Source organism: Saccopteryx bilineata, chromosome X (genome assembly GCF_036850765.1).
Source record: "Saccopteryx bilineata isolate mSacBil1 chromosome X, mSacBil1_pri_phased_curated, whole genome shotgun sequence".
Classification (NCBI taxonomy): domain Eukaryota; kingdom Metazoa; phylum Chordata; class Mammalia; order Chiroptera; family Emballonuridae; genus Saccopteryx; species Saccopteryx bilineata.
This window is the reverse complement of record NC_089502.1, coordinates 65,001,866-65,019,651: the sequence shown is the minus strand read 5'-3', so window position 1 is coordinate 65,019,651 and position 17,786 is coordinate 65,001,866. Positions and strand designations below refer to the sequence as shown.

The following is a 17,786-nucleotide window of genomic DNA, read 5'->3' as shown; positions in this document are numbered from 1 at the left end:
TTTGATATTGCACTTGGGACCAAATGTGCCCTACAAACATACATATTCCTAAATATGTGTATGATAAATGGACTTCAAATTTGACCAATGATACTTCATCTTCAAATTGTCCTCTGGAGGCTGACCTGAAGAAATCACACATGCTGAGGCAAATGCAAGGATTGTAAAATAAACAAAGATGAGCTTTCAAAATTCCATCTGAGATGTTGCATTCCATTTGTAAAATACAGATAAATTTAAAAAGCCACATTCAAGATACAGTATAGTGCCATCATGTTTTAATTTTTTTTCACATTTAAAAAAGTCTAAATGAATACATCCCAATGTTATCTTGTCCATGTACCCTTTCAATGTGCTGTCTTAGAATGGTAATGATTGCATCCTAAACAGAGTAGTCTTCTATATGAAGGCTTAAATATATAGATAATTTGGTAAAGTCAATATTATTACACAGTTTATTTAAATGCCATAGAATTACTGTATTTCCCCACATATAAGACACTCCCATGTATAAGATGCACCTTAATTTGGGGGCCTGAATTTTGAAAGAAAAATGTATTATATAAAGTTACTGAACTCAAGTTTTATTCATCATAAAATTCATACAACTCCTCATCACTGTCAAAACTCCCATCCATTAGCTTGTCCTCATCTGTGTCTGATGACGAATCACTATCTACAACAGTGAGTGCAAAACCAAGCTTGAAAAAGCAGGAAATGCAATTTAAAAACCTGCAACCACTGTATAAAACATACCCAGTTTTTAAACCCCAAAATTTTAGAAAAAAGGTGCATCTTATCCATGGGGAAATATGGTAATAAGTTATGTGTATTCAGTATAAAACCTTTAAATGCTTACATGAATACATTCTATTTCTTAACAGGTTCTCTGTCTCAGCAATAGTAGATTTCACCTTCTGGGGCACAGATCACATTATCCTAGCCTCTAGACTTTGCTGACATTCTCATTGCTTCAAATACTCTGTAATTCCTGCTGTGTAGCCAAATCTTACCTACCCTTTGAAATCCACCCTAAGATCTTCCACCACCAGGCTCAATTATTTTTATTTTTTAAATATTATTTACATATGTATACTGTGTTCTCTCAACATCTTCTTTCTACACAAAAGAAATAAACTTAAGAGTAAAAGAATGAGTCATACAACTTGGTCTATCACACATTATCTAGCACAATACTGATTGAACAACCTACAGTTGCTCCTAAAGTACTTGATAAATTGAAATAAGTCATATACATTGTTAGAATTAATCCTAGATGCTAGCTGATTCTGGAAATAGTTTGCTGGGGTTTTTTTAGTTGTTGTTTTTTTTACAGGTTTCTCTTTTAGAGTAGTCACCCAAGAATAATCAATAAAGCCAAAAAGAGCATAGGCGACACTCAAGAAGACTGAGCCATTATATACCATTTCCCTAAGTTTGGACAAGTCTATTTGTAGCAACTAATCTGAACTCCTTGTGGAGTTGGAAACTGACATTTGAGTTCTCCTTAGATTTCTAGATCATAATATGCTTGTTTTGGCAGTACACATACTAGATTTCCAGATCTTGGCAGTCAGATCCTCAGTGGCAGACCCCTCTCAGGAAACAAAAGTCAAATTAAGCAAATTTGTATTCAGAATAATCACAGATACTTTTGATTTCATATCTCATTCATATATTTCTCCCTTATGGACCATCTATATATTCACCAAACTGGGACTGGCCTAAAAAACATGGTTTCAAAAACGGTTTTAAGAATTAAGATTGACTATGACTGTGGCAGTTATGGGAGGAAAAGGGAGGAGGGTGGTGGAAGAAAGTAAAAGGGTTTAATGGTGAGAGAAGGAGAGTTGACTTGGGGTGGTGAATGCATGGTGCATTATACAGATGATGTGTTATAAAGTGGTATGCCCAGAACCTATGCAATTTTATTAACCAATATCACCCCAATAAATTCAATTTTAAAAATCAGGATGAATTGTCACTCTGGTCCCTATGTATGAGTTGGTTGCAATTTTGTTTGGTGATTGCCAGAATAAAGAGGGCTTGGGGAACTGGGTGAAAAAAGTTCAGGGATCAAGAAGTACCAATTGGTAGTTACACAAACAGTCACAGGGATATAAAGCACATCATAGAAAATACAGTAATTAATATTGCAATAACTATGTACTGTACCAGGTGAATTCTGGAAATATTAGAGGGAACATTTTCATGATTGTCTAACCATTATTCTGTACACCAGAAACCAATACAAAATAATATTGAAAGTAAACTCATTATACTGAGTGAAATAAGTAAATTGAAAAAGCTAAGAACTGTATGATTTCACATATAGGTGGGATATAAAATCTAGACTCATGGACATAGAGAAAAGTGAAGTGGTTACCTAGGGGAGGGGTGTGTGAGGGAGGAAATGTGGGGGAGGAGTGGGGGAAGGGTGTAAAAAGGGACAAATATGAGGTGACAGAAAATTATTTGACTTTGGGTGATTGATATACAATCTAATCAACAGTTCAAATGCTATTAGAAATGTTTACCTGAAACATATGTACTCTTATCGATCAATGTCACCTTGTTAAAATTAATTTTCTAAATAAAATTAATATATATATAAAATAAACTGCCATTATAAAGAACTTTTTAAGAAAGCCAAGCTTAACTGGAAGAGGAAAATCTAGTTGTCCTGACAATGTCATCCCATTGGTCTTTAGGTTATTTTTCTGCTGTAGCCGTCCAGGTAGGTACCGTTTTCTGGCTTCGCCTCTCTATGTGTGCCCCTTCCAAAACGAAGTTTCCCAAGTAGAAGAACACAGTTATTTAGCTAAAAATGTTAAAGTACTGAGCTCCTATTAGAATCTCCAAACAAAGAACTTGATATGCTTAGTGTTTTGCACATTTTTCTCATAGCTGATTATAGTACCTCATCATACTGTGAAAATTATGGCTCTTTTTTCCTTCAAGTTTGACTCATTTGACCTAGTACTTTCATAGTTACAAATTGTCTTAAAATATTTATTTCTTTTTAATTTTTGCATACATATTTTCCTGTAATTTCACGGTATATCTAGTAGACCTTTTAGGTATGCAAGTCTTTACTCACATGAATCTTAACACCATTTCTGAAACTTTTACTCATGTGATTTCTGAGGTGGAAAATTTAGGGTGCCCACATGAATCACAGACTCCAAGATAAGAAATGATTTATATTAACACTGTGTTTGTTTTCATAGCTATAAAGAAGTGTTAAAAGTAACCCAAGGTAAGTAATTTTATTTTCAGAAATTAAAATAATAACCAATATTTATTAATCTCTCACTGTATGTCAGGCATTGAGCTATAAGCTTTATGTAAAGATTAAATGAAGTACTGATGTCTTGTAACCTCTACATAATATTGCCTCTGCAGATGTCACTTCTGTTGCTTTTCTTAGTTATTTTGGAATTACACTGTTCCTAACCACACTATTTTGGAGGTTAGCTCTTTGAGTTTCTTATTAGGAAATGACATTAAGTATGCCTGAAGTTCAGATAATAAATTTTAATCAGCCAGAGAAAAGTACAAGCATTACAATTAAATAATTGTTTCTTTTGGCAAAAAACATGTCACAGTGGAAAAGTAGGAAACAAAATCTCACTCCTCTGTGTATATATTCACTCTTCGCTTTGTACAGCATACAGTTCACAATAACTTATGAGTATTGCTCAGTAAAATTCAAAACCCAGTTGGGTTCAAAAGTTTGGAGGGGAGAGGAGTCAGCTTCTCACCCACTGTTTTCGATGACGGGACAACGTTCAGCCAACACAAGATGAAATTTCTGTACCATAAATGGAATATGCCACATTTAGCAATATTTTCTATTTCTTAAATCACAGGTCTTTAGAACTTTTTAGTTTTATTTTAACTGTTTGTAGGTGTCTTTTGATACCTTGTAGCATTGGCTTAAAACCATGTACTTGTTTTTATAATTTAATACTTTTTAAAAAAATTCTTGAAGAGGAATAATGAGGGAGAAAGCCATAATACAGTAGCATAACCTTATGAAAATGTAATCTACAAATGGAGAGAAATAAAAGTCATGCTCTTGTTGCCTTGAAAAAACAAATCGAGGGAGCCTCTCGAGCCAACATGAGTTTTAGGTCAGAATAACGGTAGCTCTAATGGACAGAATTTTTTTTTCCTGTTTGACAATAATAAGTTGAGAGCATACTTGAGATATACACATACTATACATATCTACTTTTCTGCCTGGTGAATGAGAGCTATTTTGAATGTCAATCTTGGATAATAGCTTTAACATTTTATATATAAAAAGGGCAGGTATACAAACTGTGCTTAAGAATAGTTGTTCCCAGATACACAATATGTGATATTTCTTTAAAAATTACAAAAAAATAAAAGATTCATTAGCATGCATTGATCAAGTACCTTTAATTAGATCATTCTTTGATTTTAATAGCCAAGCAGTCCAACACCTTGCCTCTAATTGCAGGTGAAAAAAAAAGACAAAACACAGGAAAACCTTGATTAAAATTGCTGCCACAAATGCAAGGCAAGGCAACAATGTTTAGGTGTAAAAGCAGAGGTAAATTAGTGATCATTCCTTAGAAAATTTGTAGAAAGGAAATGTTTTATAAAGGGAAACCATGGCCCTCACCTCACTACTGCTTTGAAAGTTCTTCTCTCGGTTCCAATTTGGAGTTTTGTTTCGTATTTGTGATCTATGAGATTCCAGGAGTGGAATTTTCTTGCTAACACTTACATTATATTAACTTTGTTATTCAAAGATGATATTTTTGACCAACCATATTTACAAAGTTCAGTGGTAATACTTTTAGAGCCTTACAAATAGCAAGCACACAATAGCAATGGATTTTGGCTGTCTATATTTTCTTGCCAATCCTTTCCCCACAAATGTAATGTCACATATTTGTGACAAATGTTGCTCAAGTAGGGATAGTTTGTGAGCAAGGTACAGTCACAGCCTAATAGTATATGTCACTGGATGAATTAAATTGATTCTCATTAGGTAACTGGCTTAAGTATGTGCGTTTTTCACCTGTTTAGAAGGGTTGCTTAGCACATGATAAAGTGCTTCAAATGCGATGTTATATAAAAGGGATTATACATAAATACCTAACCCTCTAAAAGGATATGAATATGTTAAGGAACAAAGTCTATTCCACTTAGATCTTAGTGGGTAGTACCTCTTTGTTTCATGAAAACAAAACAATCACTATTAGTAGAAAGGTTACAATGTATAGATTGTTATCCTGCAAAGCTCATAATGATATGGTAATATTTTTAGATAAATCAAGTTATTGTTTCATTTATTTTTCATTGCTTTGGGACATTTAATAGCTGTTAGACTGATTGAAACCACAGTTAATCATGTGGGTACTAATCTCTGTGAAATTAAATACATTTTAGGCATCATGTCATTTGGTTCACAGAGTGAAGAAAAAAATTAAAAAAAAAACACAACGGTGTCCTATTTTTTACCACAAGAAAAAATTTTAACAACAGAAAATGTTAGAATTTTAGGTTCTGAAAATTCTCATTATTTTAATCTCCATAGATGTTTTTGTTATAAATGCTACATTATACAGTACCTGGTACCAAGAAGATTTTCAATAAATGTCACTGAATTGATTATACACAATTTTACAATGAAGATTTTACACTTAATGATAGTGCTGTACTTGAAATAAAGGCTTAATTTAATTTTCTCTGCAGCTGCTGTGAAAAGGGAACAGACATTGGAGCCAGAGGCAGGGCTCTCACTCCCAGGTGCAGATAAAAGTAGATTTCCCAGACTCTCTGAACCTCACTTTCTCCCTAGAAAATGCAGGTAACTGAGTACCTACTTTATAAAGTTGTTATAGGCCTGGCCTGTGGTGGCGCAATGGACAGATCATTGGCCTGGGACACTGAGGTCACTGATTCGAAACCCTGGGCTTGCCTGGTTAAGGCACATATGGGAGATGCTTCCTGCTTCTCCCCACTTCTCTCTCTCTCTCTCTCTCTCTCTCTCTCTCTCTCTCTCTCCTCTAAAATAAATAAATAAAATCTTTTAAAAAATAGTTATATTAATACACGAAGCCAAATAGTACAAATTGGTTCAACGATAAATATTTTCATTGCAATAGTAATATAAACACTGAATACTGATGTAGCCAAAAATGGGGATTTATGGAACTAAATTCTATGTAGCAGAATTATCAAGAGATAATATATAACATAAATGAATCAAGAAATAGCAGCACAAGTATGTGCACACTACTGAGGTAGACGAAGACAAGCACCATAAGGAAAGCTAAGCTGAGAATGCTAGCCTCTGGGGAGCAGGTGCCCCGGGAGAACCGTAACAGGAAACTACTGTCTCTTAATACCTCTTAGTACTATTTGACCTTTTAAGCTATAAACATGCATTACTTTAATTAAAAAATGAAAAAACTTGTTTTAAAAGAGCTAATAAATATCAATTCTTTTTCTGCTACAAAAGTTCAAAAGGACACCCGAGCAGGTGGTGGTGGGAGGCGTACGCGGGTGGTGTTGGGTGAAAATGGACCCAAAGCAGATACAAATTAAATTTTTGGAAGGGAGAGCAGGTGACAGAAATCTTCACAAAAGACCTTAATTTTCAATAATGGGAGCAAAGAAGGCAATAAAGAATGGAGAGAGGCATAAGCTATGGGTTAGTAAGGAAGAGACTAGGCATAGCTGCTAGTTTATTGAGTTGAGTAGCGTAGAGACTCCGTCGTTAATGAAGGGCTTGTGTTAAATAAACACTGTGGCCAGCTTCCTAGGTACTTGTCAAAAAACCACCTGACACCAAGACCTCTGTTGTCCTGACATTGACTAAAATTAAATTTTCAAGTGAAAAGTCTCGCAAGTTGGAGTATTTTCCTTTGGCAAGAACACTATCCAAGTAAGCAGAACTGTTCTTTTTGTATCTTCCCATGACTCCAAAAGGTTCCTTGGAAGCCTCAAGCCAAGTGGGAGAGTTGCACATACTATATACATCATTATTTAAGGCTTTCTTATAAACACCACCTGTATGACGACTTGAAAAATGAGTTCAGCTGAGTCTTTCCCTGTCACTAGCATATGTGAAATGATCTGTTCCTTGCTAATGGCAGCAGAATGATCACAGTGCGTCATTCTTATGTCCCTGGGAAAGAAATATCATCAGTGAGGTTTTGAATTCGAAACCAAAATAATGATGTTTCCAGGGAGAACATACATAAGTTAGTTTTCTGTCTTTTATGTAACTAGTTCTTTTTATTAAATTTATTTGAGTGACATTGATTAATAAAATTATACAGGTTTCAGGAGTGCAGCTTTATACCACACCATTTGTATATTGCATTGTGTGTTCACCACTACAAATCAAGTCTCTCCTCATCACCAGTTATCCCTTCAACCCTCCTCCCCTGCCCTTCATCCTTCCAGTATTGAACAAATCTCAAACTGATGAATAATAAAATAGAAAGCAATTTATTAAGTTACTCAACTCTACCTGTTTTCCAAATAGACAATATCTGCTCTGGTCGAATTTGTGATTAATTGTACCGAACTAATGAAAAAATATAGCATCAACTTTGACACTGGACAAGAATCTCAATCATATCATATTACTCCCATCTCTGATTATTGTTCCTCCCTCCATTCTTAGTTTAAGTTTTATACTTCAACTGCTGAAAGAGCTTTTAATTATGTTCTTTCTGTAAATCCTTCTCCATGGCATTTTTTCATGTTGTAGATTTTATAGTTTATGAAACACTTTCTCAACATGTATTTTTCACTTACATCAACCCTGTGAAGTAGATATTACTAAGTATGTTTTATGGATGAGGATGTTTCTGAGAAATTTAGCACATATTGAGAACAGACAGCTTGAAAGGGACAGAACTGGGACTGGGACATGGGTCCTGCTACCTTGCCACTAGTTCACTTTCTGTTATATCACCAGTCGCTCCCCGCTAGTAAATCCAAATCCAGTGCTCTGTTGACGTTCACACTATTGATCATGGACTCTCCACATAACTGACTCAGCTTCAAGAAGGAACGCTTAATAAGCTCTGGAGTCAGGCTACAGATATGGACTCCTGGTGCTGCCACACACTACTTGTGCAAGCCCTTGCAAGTAACTTAACCTCTCTAAACTTTAGTTTCCTTATCTGAACTGTAATGGTAAGAATGGCACCTTCTTCATCTGATCACTGTAAGAAGAAAATTAATCAATATGCCAATCTATCTTGTACAAAGCTGCTAGGATTAACCTCTTAAAGCAGTGGTCCCCAACCTTTTTTGGGCCACAGACTGGTTTAATGTCAGAAAATATTTTCATGGACCGGCCTTTAGGGTGGGACAGATAAATGTATCACGTGACCGAGACAAGCGTCAAGAGTGAGTCTTACACAGATGTAACAGAGGGAATCTGGTCATTTTTTAAAAATAAAACATCATTCAGACTTAAATATAAATATAACGGAAATAATGTAAGTTATTTATTCTTTCTCTGCGGGCCGGTACCAAATGGCCCACGGACCGGTACCAGTCCGTGGCCCAGGGTTAGGGGACCACTATCTTAAAGCACACCTATTCTTGATCTATTGTGGTGCACTGGATAAATCGTCAATCTGGAATGCTGAGGTCACTGGTTTGAAACCCTGGGCTTGCGCAGTCAAGGCACATGCGAGAAGCAACTACTACTAGTTGAGGCTTCCCATTCCTCTCCCCTTTCTCTCTCTCCTCTCTATAAAAAACAAACAAATAATGAATAAAATCTTTAAAAAAAATAAAAACACACCTGTCTGTATTTTCTTTTTTTTTTTTTCCACTTTTTTTTTTTTAAAGATTTTATTTATTCATTATAGAGAGGAGAGAGAGAGAGAGAGAAGGGGGGAGGAGCAGGAAGCATCAACTCCCATATGTGCCTTGACCAGGCAAGCCCAGGGTATTGAACCGGCAACCTCAGTATTTCCAGGTTGATGCTTTATCCACTGCGCCACCACAGGTCAGGCTGTATTTTCTTAACTTAATAACCTTCACTCACTCTTCATTATCTACCAAATAAAGTTGAATAGTTTAAACGTAACATTTGGACCTCATGATCTAGCACTCTTCATTCTATGTCTTCCTTTCCATACAAACCTAACCACTAACTGAAAACCTATTTCTAAAGCCCAAAATGTCAACTCCCAAACCTATAAAATTTCTCATGTACTTGTCTCTTAGGACGTCACTCCATGCCACACCGCAACACCACACAGAAAAATGCGCTCATTCTTCAAATCCCAGTTCAATTCCTGCCTCCCCAGCAAAGCTTTCTTTGACCTCTTAGCTGAAATTAATTTCTTCTCTCCTCTGTTCCCAAGGCACATTGCTTGTTCCTCTTTTATGACAGACAACACTTTGCTTTATATTATGTTTTATGTGTTTGCCAATTCTCCTTTTTGACAGTAAACAAAGAAATGTGACAATGTTTTAGCCACTTTTGTATTTTTCATAGTACTTGGCAGGAAGATTTAACGTTTAACATAATAATTAGTACTAAAAACTAATAATTACCATTTATTTGTTAAGTATTTACCATTGGCACTCAGCTATGATAAGTGCTTAATATACAAGATATAATTTCTTCTTAGAATAACTTATAAGAAATAGATGATAAATATTTTACAATGTGGAAACTGACACAAAGGATTAGATGGAACCATATGAAATGGTTGCTATTTGACCAATTTTGGCATGTTAAAAAAATGACAATTTCAAATGACTTAACCTAATAAGGTGGTTTTTAATGATTTTTATTAACCCGTGTAATGTACTCAATTCAACACCATCTGGCTATGTCTTAGTATAATTCTACAGACCAACATTTCCATACATGATATTTAGAGAAAAGATCATTTTAGGCACTTTTAGATTGAAAAATGTGGATTTTTAAATCATTTGTGGTTCTTTCTGATGAACATGGCTAAAGTGTACATTTCAGATTCACAACTCTTAGAAGTAATCTCATGTACATTTAATATAAAATGATCAAATTCTTATATGATATAAACAGGCTTCTTTATTTCTTCTTATTCTTGTTCTTTTGTCTTTTAGGAAGAGCTGTCTATAAAAGGGTCAATTTGAGCAAGTTATTCTTTACCAGAAAAACATCTAAAAACATACATATCTTATCGATTCCTCATTGTTTGTTATTGTCGTTAGTTTTACCAAGATACAAGAAAAAGCTTTTTTCCTTTAACACTTGCATAACAGATGTTGACAAGATTCCAAAGTCTTCAGAACATAAATTTGTCACTGACAATTGTATCTCAAGAGATTACTGCTTAGCAACTAAGTTTTAGTTTCTATTTTGTTGATGTAGTATACAATAAAATGTATGCATATTCTGACTAGATTTAATATACCATATTTTCAAAGAAGACAGACATATAAGAAGGATTTACCAGCCTGTGAAACGTGACCATTACAATAATCTTTGATAATATCATTTGTAATTCGCTGTTCATTTAAACACCATACATACCTTATGAAAATATTTAATTCTTTAATATTTTTAATATTTTACAACCATTAGGCCTAATTTAGAACTAGAGGCCACCTAGAAATTAGGTTTTTATTAATCAATTCATGACTTCCTTTATAGATTAAATGTATTAATAGACCTGAATTATTTTGCCTTTTGAAAGGAAATGAAAATTTATTTTTAAAATGCCATAACAAAATACAAATACCAGTGGTATAACTCTTCAATGTTTTGATGAAAATTTAATATGGGTACCTGTACAATGGAGTATGAAGGATTTAAGAGTATAATTTCAATTTTATAAGGTATGAGCTGATTGATCTTACCTGTTCATGTGTATGGCTTGGTTCCCCGTGGCACAGATCACTTCCGATGCTTGTAGAGATTGAGTCACTTCCTGTGATGGTTTGGATTTGCTGGCTCGAGTGGGATTGTTGACAATGTGGAGAGTGGATGATCTGAGGCTGTTGGACAATGTGATGATGGCACTGAACCTGAGGATAGCATTCCTAAAGTACATGTCAAAAACAGCCACTGAGTATAAAAAATTACTAATCAAGAAAAACCTGCCTGATCTGTGGTGGTGCAGTGGATAAAAGCGTCGACCTGGAACTCTGAGATCTCCAGTTCGAAACCCTGGGTTTGCCTGGCCATATGGGAGTTGATGCTTCCTGCTCCTCACCCTTCTCTCTCTCTCTCTCTCTCTCTCTCTCTCTCTCTCTCTTTCTCTCTCTCTCTCTCAAATGAATAGATAAAATCTTTTAAAAAAAGAAGAAAACCCAACTGAAACCATTATTTAATGTGTTCTTTCACAAGACAATTGAAACCCTAGGATTTGTAACTTTATGATGTGATAAATTTATTTTTCTTTATTTTTATTTTGTTCATTGGGGGTGGTATTTGTTAATAAAATTAAATAGGTTTAAAGAGTAAAATTCTGTAATACACCATCTCTATGTGGTATAGTGAGTTCACCACCCAAAGTCAAGTTTCCTTTCAACACCACTTAGCTCCATTACCCTCTTCTACCTGCCCCCCCTTTTCTTCTAGTGATCACCATGCTGTTGTCTGTGTCTACAAGTTTTTTCTTAATCACTTTAGCTTTTCACCCAGCCCCCCAACCTCCACCTCTCTAACAGTAGCTAATCTGCTCTTGGTATCAATGGGTCTGTTTCTATTTTGTTTGTTTGTTTATTTTGACCAATTTCAATTTATTCTATTGGGGGAAATTTTATTGAATTCTATTTTTATTTGATCAGTTGATTGTGACCACCCAAATACTTACTTAAATTAGCCAGCATTTTAATGTTCTACTTATATTTATCACTAAAACTATAATGAATATTAATATTAAATTACCTTTCTTTGACAATTTAACAGGTACTTCAGCATCTAATTACATCATAATACTATAAAACTGAAGTTGTATATGGAGATAAAATTTGAAAATAATATAATGTAGTGATTTTCAATGTCAGGAATTACAGTGGGAATGTGCATTTATGAAAATGCACATCCTCTCTTACATTTATGAAAAGAGAGGATGAATTAAGACAAATATTCAAAATCAGTAATAGAAGATTCAAATCCAAAAAATATGGATTCTAACAATGACTTTATCACTTCCTGTGTGATCTTGGGAACATGTACATGCAATCTTTATAAGCTTCAGTTTTCTCATTTGTAAAAGTGGAAATAGTATGTGTCTCACTGGGTTACCATGAGGAATAAATAAACTAATGGATGATTATCTTAAAATTACACAACTAATTAGTAGCACAATTAGGACTGGATCACAGGATTTCTAGATCAGAGTTCTTTCAGAATATTAAGCTGAATTTGTGCTGTCTTTAAAATATTCTGGAACTTGTTTTTAAACTATCTTCTTTCTCATTTGTCATGGCATTTTTTCCCCTCATAAGTATAGAGAACATAATAAGAAAAGACATCTGGTGATTTCAGTTTGGGGACTTTCAAGTTTATTTGAATTTCCTACATTATGTTGTTATCATTCTACTTTGAGAACAGGCATCTGATAGCCAGTTTTCAAAGAAAATAATCGATTTGGAATCATAGTGCTACATTCATGCACATACAATTAACTGTAAAAGCATAAACTCAATGCTTTATTTCCTTTGACTGTGGAAGCTGACCTGTATTAACAAAGAAAAACACTTCAGACCGTCAATTTTGTATCTGGAACCACTTCAAACTATGTTAAATGGAGAAAGTAAGAGGCACAAGAATAAATATAGCGTGCTCCTTTTGTATTAAATATTTATAAATGTGTGTATATATATATATATATATATATATATATATATATATATATATGCTTTTAAATGCATAGAGTAAAAATCTTCCAAGAGTGACTGCCTCTGGGAAGAGTACAAGAGGATCAGGATAGAGAGACTATTATTTCACTGTATACATTTTTTTCTTTTGATACTCTTTTTGTACCTTTTTACACATTTTATGCTTTGAAATTTTTAACCATGTGTACAAATTACCTTTTCATGGATACAAAAATATTTTGAAAGAAGAAAAAACATGTAAAGAAACATTTAACAAATACAAACTGCCTTGGTAGACAAATAAGCAGATAATAAAGGTCATAAAATTAGTTTGTAGAATTATTTTCTCTCACTCTTTTCTTACTTTCTTTTATCAAGTGAGAGGCAGGGAGGTGGAGAGACAGACTCCCACATGCACCCAGATCGGGATCCACCCAGCAACCCCATATGGAGCCAATGCTCTGCCCGTCTGGGGCCGCTGCCCCATTTTTCAGCACCTGAGCTATTTTAGCAGATGAAGCAGAGGCCATGGAGTCATCCTCAGCGCTCAGGGCCAGCTTGATCATTCCAGCCATGACTATTGGAGGGGAAAAGAGATGGGGAGGAGTAGAGAAGAAGATGGTCACTTCTCCTGTGTGCCCTGACTGAGAATTGAACCCGGGACTTCCACATGTGGGGCCAATGCTCTAATGCTGAGCCAACTGGCCAGAGCTCTCTACTCCTTTCAAACAGGACGCACTTTTCAAACATGTGAGCACTAAGATGTCTACAGTTTAGAAGTCAGACTGTATACTAATCCAGAACTCTTACACATATTTTGGGTGTAAATGTGTTATCTGTTATTTTATCTTTAAAAACACCTCCATACAATGAATTAGGATAAAGTCAGAGTGAACATCTGAGAAAACTTTCACTCGGTGGGTAGCCTGTACACTACCGAAATAGAATTTCCACTGAAAATATATAATGTGTTTCTTAAAAAAAGTCAGAAAACAATAAAAGGACACAATAATATAGGACAAGAAAGAAAACAAAACCCATTTTTCAAGCATCTTCCTTTATGAAAGTATCAGTGGCGTCTTGAGTAGAATGGGAACAGTCTCTCCATCTGGGGTGCCTTATGGCTCCCCAGAGCCCATTTTGCCTCTGACCCACTTATTGGTATCCCTGCCATGTTAGTAGGTTTGCAGTTTTCAAGTCTCACACCTGACTACCAACACTGTTTTACTCATACTTTTGAATCATATCACAAGCTGCATTTTAAGGTACAGGAGATCCAACACTTCTGCTTTAATGTCTTTTTTTTTTTTTTTTGTAGAGAAAAAAATACAGAGTAAAATACATATGATTGGATACTATCTTACACCTCGTACCGCTTAAGCAACCTTTCATAACAAAACCTCTTTCTTGGACAGGTCTCATCTCCTAAGAGCTAGTCTTATTTCAATTAGTCTCATTTCACATTAAACAGGTTCATCTCGACCTTGGCTGCATCCCGCTCACCCTACAGTATTTCTATCACTGAGGAGACTCCACTATGTCAAAGCAGGTGTACTTTGGTCTGTACGCACAGCGCCTTTACTGAGGGCTATCTCCATGATGGTTCCAGAACACCCAAATCATTTAAGTCATTCACAAGAAAAGTGAAAAGAGAAATGCAAATACTTTAGTTAATAATAAGCAGCAGCAGCATTCTCATACAAGGGGTTCTTTCATTGTCCCAGATGCAAAGAAATCATAGTGTTCAGGATACTCAATATTTTCCTCTAGGGACCAAAATGTGGAAAAGTTCTTTGTTCTCTTTGAAACAAGAAGTTGGATGCAGCATGAAATGACGTGCCTCAAACATTCCTTCTTGTTTAAAATGCACCAAATGTATTGTTTCGGCAGTCTAGTTGCTTGAGGAACATGCCCCTTGAGCTGACATATTTGATGAAATGTTTCTGTTTGATATCATAATGCTCAGAAATATTTTCTGTTCCTCTGGAAGATTATATCAGTACTGTACCCTTCACACTATATCCAGCCTTCCAAGCAGCCTAGGATCTTCAAGATTTAAATGTTTATGATTCTGAGATTTTATTCCATTCCATTTTTATTGGGCAACATATAAGTAATATGTATTAGTTCCTATAAATCTGGTAACAACTGCTCACAAATACTTACACAAATGAGACGTGTTTTCATGCCAAGAAAATTAAAATGGAAAATTTAGTATATTTTAATGTTTCCTTTGTCTATGACAAGTGATTTTGTGATCAAAATTTATTCAGTATTATTTAACTGCCTGATTTGGGTTAAACTGTGCTCCCTGTCCCCTCCAAAAGATATGCCAAAGTCTTCACCCCCCAAATCTCAGAATGTGACCTTATTAAGACAGAGGTATAACCAAGTTAAAATGAGGTCATTAGGATGGGTCCTAATCCAATATAACTAGAGCTTCATAAAAATGGGAAACTTGGATACAGAAATAGGCATGCACAAAGGGAAAATGATGTGAAGGCACCTAGGGGAGAGGTGATTTAAAGATGGAGGATTAAACTTAGGCATCTACAAGTTAAGGAACACACTTACAGTCACCAGAAACTAGAGGATAGGTATGGAAAAGTTTCTTCCCAAAAGCCTCCAAAAGGAGTATGGCCCTGCCAACAGTGATGTCATAATTCATACCTTCAGAACTGTGAGGCAATAAGTTTCTGTTTGTTTGTTTTTTAAGCCACTCAGACTGTATGTAGTCCTTTGTTACATCAGCCCTAGTAAACTAATACACTGTCTAGTTCAAAAACGTTCAAGACATAACTCCCAGGCTTTGTCTGAGCTGGAAATGCTTGAATCCACTGAGCAGATCATGTGCAGACCTCTGCTGGTTACAGTAACAACTCTGCTCCAAAAGACTGGGGTTCCAGATGCGACGGGATGACCATCACTCTTCTTCAGCTTTGTACCCTGTTCTTGGTCTCTCAATTTACCTTAATGGAATTCTAAAATGTGACTTGAAGCTTTAGTTTTCTAGATATTTTGCAGTATACAGTATTTTACATGTCTGTTCACACATATTCATTTAACATTTTATTTTATATTAAATTAAGATAAAATTGTAATGTTTTAAATTATGATTTTTATGAGACCAGTTTAAAGGAAGCATACTAGATTAAGTTCAGATTCTACCATTAATTCTTTCTTTATTTCTTTCCTTTGTCTACTTTCTTTCTTTCTTTTTTCTTTTTTTTTTTTTTAGGTGTGAGGAGGGGAGATACTTAGGCAGATTCCTGCATGTACCCTGACCAGGATCCACCTGGCAACCCCATCTTGGGCTGATGCTCGAGTACCAAACTATTTTTAGCACCTAAGGTTGTGTGCTCCAACAGCACTATCCTCAGTGCTGGGGGCCACACTTGAATCAATAGATCCACTGGCTGTGAAAAGGGAAAAGGGAAAGAAGGAAGAGGGGGAGAAGCAGATGGTCACTTCTTCTGTGAGCCCTGACTGGGATGCAAATGCAAACCCAAGCATCTGAACACTAGGCCAACACTCTATCCACTGAGCCACCGGTCAGGGCTCCTTACCATTAGTTTTCTTTTTTAAACAATTATTTTTATTTATTTATTTTTTTTAATAAATTTTTATTAATGTTAATGGGGTGACATCAATAAATCAGGGTACATATATTCAAAGAAAACATGTCCAGATTATCTTGTCATTCAATTCTGTTGCATACCCATCACCCAAAGTCAGATTGTCCTGTCACCTTCTATCTAGTTTTCTTTGTGTCCCTCCCCCTCCCCCTCCCCCTCCCCTTCTCCCTCCCCCTCCCCCTCCCCCTCCCCTTCTCCCTCCCCCTCTCCCTCCTTCCCTCCCACGCCCCCCCCTCCCCCCACACTCTTGTCCATGTCTCTTAGTCTTGTTTTTATGTCCCACCTACGTATGGAATCATGTAGTTCTTGGTTTTTTCTGATTTACTAATTTCATTCCGTATAATGTTATCAAGATCCAGTTGATGCTTCCTGCTCCTCCACCCCTTCTCTCTCTCTCTCTCTCTCTTTATAAATAAGAGGTAGAGGAGTAGGAAGCATCAACTCCCATATGTGCCTTGACCAGGCAAGCCCAGGGTTTCAAACCGGCAACCTCAGTGTTTCCAGGTCAACGCTTTATCCACTGCGCCACCACAGGTCAAGCCTACCATTAGTTTTCTATGTGAGCTGATATCTTTTTTTTTTTTTGAGTTGATATATCTTTACTTCAGTTTCCCATTCAGTGTAACGGAGACAATAATACCTCACATGAGAAAATCCATATGGATGCGTTAAGGATGATATGAAGGGATGTAGACATAATAAAGTATTATTATGACTCATAGCAGGCTTGCCTAGCCCTTGACATTTGAAAGTCATGTTAGGTCTACCAAAATATTCAGAATTCAAAAGTGCTTACAAAATAAGCATTAAAAATTTTACATACCTGATCCAGATTTAGCTTCTCCACTTTTCTTATTGTTTTTTCATAGATAACATTGTTTCCTGGGAAGAAATGGCCTCCTCTTAGGAATGGAGACAGTGGTTCCTACAAAGACAGTAAAAACTATGTTGTGCTCTGAAAGGCAACTTTTCAGGGAAAAGTTAACTGACACAAATATCCAATCTCTAATAAACTCTGTGGTAGTGGCAAACTATAGGCGAAGAGTGGAACGATATCCCAATAAGGTCTGAAGGAAATAGTAATAAAGATAGACTATTTTCTCAAATAGAAAAATCTGTATCTCTTCTAACACATTTAACTTGGCTTAACAAAGTGTTTTGGGGAAATTAGAAGAGGGGTGGGAAAGATAATTCATTTCTGTTCCTAAGGCAAGATGTAATGAGTTTCTCTGAGGTAGTCAGGCACGAGGTCAACCCCATTTAAATTGGGTGTACTGGCAGGTTTCTCTCTCTGCAAAAATCTCATCGGAGAAA

General features: G+C 35.7%; 1 protein-coding gene across 1 annotated transcript in view; it reads right to left on the bottom strand.

Annotated features, from left to right (window-relative positions):
* POF1B (POF1B actin binding protein) overlaps nucleotides 1-17,786 on the bottom strand; it is an 84,346-nt gene that overhangs the window by 36,939 nt on the left and 29,621 nt on the right. The window contains exons 5-6 of the mRNA XM_066249671.1: nucleotides 17,296-17,397; nucleotides 10,870-11,052 (exon numbers count right to left, since the gene is read on the bottom strand). Coding sequence (XP_066105768.1) covers nucleotides 10,870-11,052; nucleotides 17,296-17,397 — 285 coding nt within the window. The remainder of the gene's footprint in view (nucleotides 1-10,869; nucleotides 11,053-17,295; nucleotides 17,398-17,786) is intronic.